Source organism: Mustela lutreola, chromosome 15 (genome assembly GCF_030435805.1).
Source record: "Mustela lutreola isolate mMusLut2 chromosome 15, mMusLut2.pri, whole genome shotgun sequence".
NCBI classification, from domain to species: domain Eukaryota; kingdom Metazoa; phylum Chordata; class Mammalia; order Carnivora; family Mustelidae; genus Mustela; species Mustela lutreola.
In genome coordinates this window covers 42839979-42846619 of record NC_081304.1, presented here as the reverse complement: position 1 = coordinate 42846619, position 6641 = coordinate 42839979, and the positions used below count along the sequence as shown (strand labels likewise).

At 42.5% G+C, this 6641-nt stretch overlaps 1 protein-coding gene across 1 annotated transcript; it reads right to left on the bottom strand.

Annotated features, from left to right (window-relative positions):
• Positions 1 to 5983: 5983 nt before the first annotated feature.
• LOC131815629 (thioredoxin domain-containing protein 17-like) lies at positions 5984 to 6340 on the bottom strand. The gene has a single exon (XM_059147415.1). The coding sequence runs from the start codon at positions 6338 to 6340 to the stop codon at positions 5984 to 5986; it is 357 nt and encodes a 118-aa protein (XP_059003398.1).
• Positions 6341 to 6641: the final 301 nt, after the last annotated feature.

Below are 6641 nucleotides of genomic sequence, written 5' to 3'. Positions count from 1 at the left end.
GAGGCTCCATCTTACACCCCTGAGATCATGACCTGAACCAAAATCAAGAGTTCAATGCTTACCCCACTGAGCCACGTAGGCACCCACTAATTTAAAGTTTTATTTTACAAATTAATCTAATTCATTTACAAACAAGCATCTACTTTTAGTCATTAATTCACCTATTTTGTTTTGAATACCAACTCTGTGCCAAGCAATGAGTTAGGTGCTGGGTAAATAATAGGAAGTAAGACCTTGCCCTTGGTTTTAAAGAGCTTGCAAGTCAAGTGTTGGTTGGGGAGGGATACGTAGAAGTAAAAAGGCCATGTATAGTTTGTGATGCTGTGGGAAATTAAGGAATATGTATGGTCTCTACTCTCAACAGGCTTTATCTCTTCCAGGGGTGGGGGTGTGGAATGAAAGACACACACAAACAACTACAAACAGCAGAGAACACAAACAAGAAAAGCAAGATGTGCACCAGCTGTGGAAATCAGAGCAGGCTTTGTGGAAGAAGTGTTCCTAGATTTGAGACATATAAGAAGACAGATGAGAGTTTGATCAAATGGGAGTAGGAAATGGAAAGAAGGGGAGAGGGCATTCCAGGCAGAGGGAATGGCAAGAGCCAAGGCACAGAAGTGTGTGTACCAGGAACAAGTAGACGTGTTTGGCTAAAACACAGGAGACCAGTGAGAGCTTAGACTGGAAAGGGAGTCTGGGTCCAAACTGGGTCAGTTGAATATGAATACAAATGACCCAGATCTTGCCCACATTTCCTATAATTTAGAGCAGCATTTCCTTCGTGCACACTGGGAAAGGGAAGCTTGGAGAAATCTGGTGACTCATAAGTCATTAGCAGACCTTTATTGTTTTGACTGTCAGGATTTGGGGAGGTTCCTGGCTGACCAAACCTCATAGGACCTTGGTATGATGACACACGTGAAGGGACAGAGCTCCTGATCTATATTAGGAACATTTGTCTCAGTGTATAAACAGTGTGTTGCCACATTTAATTTGGGAGGGGGCGTTTAAAAGGCTCAAAAAGGAGTAATTTTCCTTTTATTCCAAGGTATGATAGGAATGGGTGTACACTAATGAAAGGAAGATAAAGGAAACAGGAGGCGGACCAAATAACAAAAAGAATAGGTCAGTTTGTTTGAGAAACAAGCTATGCTGAAGTATTTATTTGCAAAATTCCAGTCGCCATAGCAATTGGATGCTGTTCTTTCCGCGGTTCCTCCTTTTATCCTTTGCATGGTCCTCAAAGAAGTCATTTCCTAGACAGATGTAGTCCTTGATGTTGATCTTAAAGATTTTGGAACATTTCTTTCCACCTGCTTTCCCACTCCCCCCGCCCCCCCGCTTCGCTTTTAACAGTCCAAATCCAGCCACTCACCTGGGAAGAACTGGATAGTATTGGTCATTTCAAGAGCAGGATCTTAGGAACAGAGGAGGCTTACCCAGCCAGATCCTAGCGGAAATGCCCAACTAATGCCTTCTGAAGTGTCCCAGTGTATAAATAAATGATAAGTACAGGGACTAAGTAAAATGTAGAATGGCTTGGGGGGAAAAAAAACACTAAAACTTGCAGGTTACAGACAGAATAGTCAAAATTCTTTAAAGCCCCAAGTAAGAATTATCCCTTATAGGGAGGAAATGATAATGGTTATGAATTTCATATTGTCTTGTTCTCCTGGATCCTCTTAACAAACCTCATGAGCCAGTTGTAGCTAATATTTACTGAGCACTTATTTGGGGCCAGACACTCTTCAGACCCTGTGTTATCTCATCTGAATAATCACAACCACCTTGGTTGCAGAAGATAATCATTACTTCAAAATTGAGAAAAGAAGATAAGGTTAATTATGGGATACAGATGATGTGCCAAGATACTGGGTAAGCATTTGGCATGCACTTTCCTGTGGTGAACCTCGGAAGTGATTCTAAATTTTACTGAGGACAAGGAGGTTATGTAACTTGCCCAAGTCTATATAGCGAAGAATAGGAAGAAAGCTAGGCTTTCTTATTCCAGAACCCATGAACTTAAGCACTCCAAAAAACAGAAATGGAAGATCAGAGAGTTTAAAAGACTTGCCCAAATTTACACAGCCAGCAAGTCCTAGATTGATAATCTCCATCCAGCTTTGTCTGACTCCACACTTGAAATGCTGACATTTCACAATAAAGAAGATAATAAAAAATAATTCAGTTCTTTCATTTGAAGCTAACTCTGAAAGCAGAGCCATTGAACTGGGTTTTATTTCACCGTATGCTCTATTTTTAAAAAAATTTTTAAGGATTTTATTTATTTGACAGAGAGAGAGAGAGTGAAAAAGAGCACAAGCAGGGGGAGTGGGAGAGGGAGAGGAAGAAGCAGGCTCCCCGCTGAGCAGGGAGCTCGATGTGGGGCTGGATCCCAGGACCCTTAGATATCACCTAAGCAGAGGCAGATGTTCAAACAACTGAGCCACCCATGTGCCCCTCACTGTACTCTTTTTTTAAGACTTTTTTTTTTTTAAAGATTTTATTTATTTATTTGACAGACGGAGATCACAAGTAGGCAGAGAGGCAGGCAGAGAGAGAGGAGAAAGCAGGCTCCCTGCTGAGCAGAGAGCCCAATGTGGGGCTCGATCCCAGGACTCTGGGATCATGAACTGAGCTGAAGGCAGAGGCTTTAACCCACTGAGCCACCCAGGTGCCCCCCTCTTTGTACTCTTTAAATATAGTTCCCTTAGAAGTTAGTGTGTAAATCATTGGCCAGACTGTAAAATTATGGGTCAGTGGCGCCTGGGTGGCTCAGTGGGTTAAAGCCTCTGCCTTTGGCTTGGGTCATGGTCTTGGGGTCCTGGGATCGAGCCCCGAGTCCACACTCTGCTGCTCGGAAGGGAGTCTGCTTCTCCCTCTCTCTCTGCCTGCCTCTCTGCCTACTTGTGATCTCTGTCTGTCAAACAAATAAATAAAATCTTTTAAAAAATTATGGGTCAAATGGTTTCTATCCTAAAGGTGTTTTACCACCTATTTAGGGGAACTAGACATTTAAAAAGGAGAGAAGAAAGGGAACAGATTGGCAGATAGGAAAAGGAAGTGCGGGAATAAAAATAATAGTATAGGAGGAGAGATAGATGGACTATTTATTTTTATCTTTAACTTCTGGACCAACTGAAGATCAACTTTTATTTCATACATTTTGTAGGTGAGACCAGCATGGATTTTCTCCTGACTGGTGAATGTTCCAACTCAGTGCTTTGCAAACTTTAATGTATAGATGAATCACCTGGGAGATCTTGTTAAATGCTGATCGAGTCCTTTAGGGTGGGGTTGAGATTCAGGATGCTAGAAGATTCTGATACAGCTGGCTGTGGACCACACTGAGTAGCAAGGCTCTAGCTTAAGTGATGTGATTCATTTTAATGCAAAAATCATGAACATAAGGGCCCCTGGGTGGCTCAGTCATTAAGCAACTGCCTTCGGCTCATGGTCCCAGTCATGGTCCCAGGGTCCTGGAATCTACCCCCTCATCAGGCTCCCTGCTCGGTGGGAAGCCTGCTTCTCCCTCTCCCACTCCTCCTGCTTGTGTTCCCTCTCTTGCTGTGTGTCTCTCTCTCATGAGGCTTGAACTCATGACCCTCAGATGAAGAGTTGCATTTTTTTACCAACTGAGCTAGCCAAGCACCTGTAAATTTTCCTTATTTAAATAATTTGAGCTGGCATTTTCTGTTGCTTGCAACCAAAAGCAGCCTGATTGAGAAAGACGTCCTAGAGAAATTTCTAGTCCACACATTTTCTAAGATAGACGTAGCTCCCCCAAGAGGAATAGCTCTCTGCATAGGTAAACTAACGTGTACCTCATTTCCACAAATCTGGATGGAGTTTGAGCCCATGGAAGAAGACAGAGAGCTAAACATTCCTTTAGCTCACACATGAAGCTTGACATGATGTTTCTGGAAAGCTAGTGGTGTTGCACTGTTGACTGGAGTATAAGCCTTTGATCTGACACTTCCCAACATCTGGACCCTGCTTCTTGATACACTACAAAATTTTCCTCAGAGATTCATATGAAACATTCTATTCTTTAGCATAATCTCAATGATATATGCTAGCGTTTATTCTTTCTCTTTCCTTCATCTAGTAGCAAAATTTAATGTAAGGGGCAGAAATTAAAACGTGAAAATTTCTTTTTCTTTCTCTCTCTCTTTTTAAAGATTTTATTTATTTATTTGACAGAGAGAGATCACATAGAGACAGAGAAGCAGGCAGAGAGAGAGAGCAGGGGAAGCAGGCTCCATGCTGAGCAGAGAGCCTGATGCAGGGCTCCATCCCAGGACCCTGAGATCATGATCTGAGCCGAAGGCAGCGGCTTAACCTACTGAGCCACCCAGGAGCTTCTCCCTCTCCCTCTCTCTCTCTCTTTTTTTCAAAGATTTTATTTATTCATTTGACAGACAGAGATAACAGGTAGGCAGAGAGGCAGGCAGATAGGGAGGAGGAAGCAGGCTTTCCTCGGAGCAGAGAGCCCAATGCGGGGCTCGATCCCAGGACCCTGGGATCATGACCTGAGCTGAAGGTAGAGGCTTTAATCCACTGAGCAACCCAGGTGCCCCATCTTTTTCTCTTTAAAAAAATTTATTTATTCATTTGACACAGAGAGAAAGACCATAAGTAGGCAAAGAGGCAGGCAGAGGGGGAGGAGGAAGCAGGCTTTCCTCGGAGCAGAGAGCCCAATGAGGGTCTCAATCCCAGGACCCTGAGATCATGACCTGAGCTGAAGGTAGAGGCTTAACCCACTGAGCCACCCAGGCATCCCTGTTGTGAAAATTTCTATTAACTGCCTACTAAATAGATTCTTACTGAGTAAGCACATCCTTCCCCTGCCTTTCCTTCTTAGTCATACACTACAAGTGCTTGAATAAGTTATGTGTTTATGTATTATTTTTTAACAATCTTTACTTGTTTCATCAGACTTTTCCCAATGTTCAATTTCTGTCTTTTTGTTGCTCTCTTGGTCACATGATCCTTCTTGGATTTAGAATATACGATAGTTAAAAGCTTGAGATGGGCTTTTCTTATTTATTCTATGATCTTAAACAAGTTATGTAACTCTGCTGGGCCTCAATTTTCAGATCCAGCAACTAGGGATTCGGACAGCACCTACCTCACAGGGTGATTGTTAGAATCAAGTGAGCAAATAAATAGAAAGATCTTTGTATGGCACCCAAGACTTCATTTGGCAACTCATTAAATAATAGGCATGTAGGGGGCATCTGGGTGACTCAGGTGGTTAAGTGTCTGCTTTCTTCGGTCATGGTCCTGGGGTTCTGGGATCAAGACTTGCATCAGGCTCCCTGCTCATGTAGTAGTCTGTTTGTTTCTCTCCCTCTGCCTCTAACCCCTGCTGGTGCTCTCGCTCACTCTCTGCTCTCTCTCTAAAATAAATAAATAAAATCTTTAAAAAAAAAAAAGGAATGTAGTACTAAAGTAACACCTACACATCACCTTACATAACTTTCTGTAGAATTTTATATATTGTAATTTGTTTAACTAGTTCCCTATTAATAGACTTCAGGAGATAATAGTGGTTCGACACATTTATCTTTGGAGTTGTGCAGAACTATTTGAATCCCACCTTTTGTTTTGAAGATTTTTTTTATTTATTTGACAGACAGAGATCACCAGTAGGCAGAGAAGCAGGCAGAGAAAGAAGGGGAAGAAGGCTCCCTGCTGAGCAGAGAGCCTGATGTGGGGCTCGATCCCAGGACCCTGAGTCAAAGGCAGAGGCCTTAACCCACTGAGCCACCCAGGCACCCCTAAATCCCATGTTTATCTTTATCTATCTATTTATTTTTGAGCGTTCATGAGCATTGTAATGGCACCATCTATTTAGACAAACTGTTTGTTAACATCATCATTTATTTATTTATTGCTATCATGATTTCACAGCAAGTATGCAATCAATTTTATGCTAGAACAAATCAGGAATTCAAGACACAATTGCCATCCTCAAATATTAACCTTCAGCAAACAGCATCTCCATAAGCTTTGCCTGAAGACACTGGGATTCTACCAGTTTCTGAGGTGTCCCACATTTAAGGAGTGCAGACACTGCTGTTACTTTGAGGTTTTTTTCTGAAGTCATTATTTGGATCTTTCGAATCAGGTTTTCCTCCTCCTTGGCAGTAGATGAACACGTATCCTTCACCAATGTGCTAATATGCTTCGGCCCATCCCCTATGACTGGTTCTGCCTGAAGGAGATTTGAGGCACCAGCTCTTCCCTCCACTGTCTTTGGAGCCAGGAAAGTAGGAGAAAATGGTCTTGCCATCGTGCTGCTCTGTGTGGGGCTGGACTCCTCCAAGCCCGTCATCAGAACCCCGGGAGACTGATTTTTTTTTTGTTTGTTTTGTTTTGTTTTTTGTTTTTTAAGATTTTATTTATTTATTTATTTATTTATTTTTAAGATTTTATTTATTTGAGAGAGAGAATGAGAGAACTGGGGTAGGGGTATGGAGAGGGACGGGTAGAGTCAGCACTGAGCGTGGAGCCTGACCTGGGAACTCCATCTCACCACCCAGGGATCACAACCTGAGCCAAAATCAAGAATTGGCTGCTTAACTGACCAACCCACCTAGGCGACCCTAAGATTTTGTTTTGAAGTAGTCTCTACA

What these genes read in the sequence shown, in the direction of transcription:
- LOC131815629 (XM_059147415.1), bottom strand. Translation starts at nt 6,340, where the DNA reads ATGACGGGCTTGGAGGAGTCCAGCCCCACACAGAGCAGCACGATGGCA.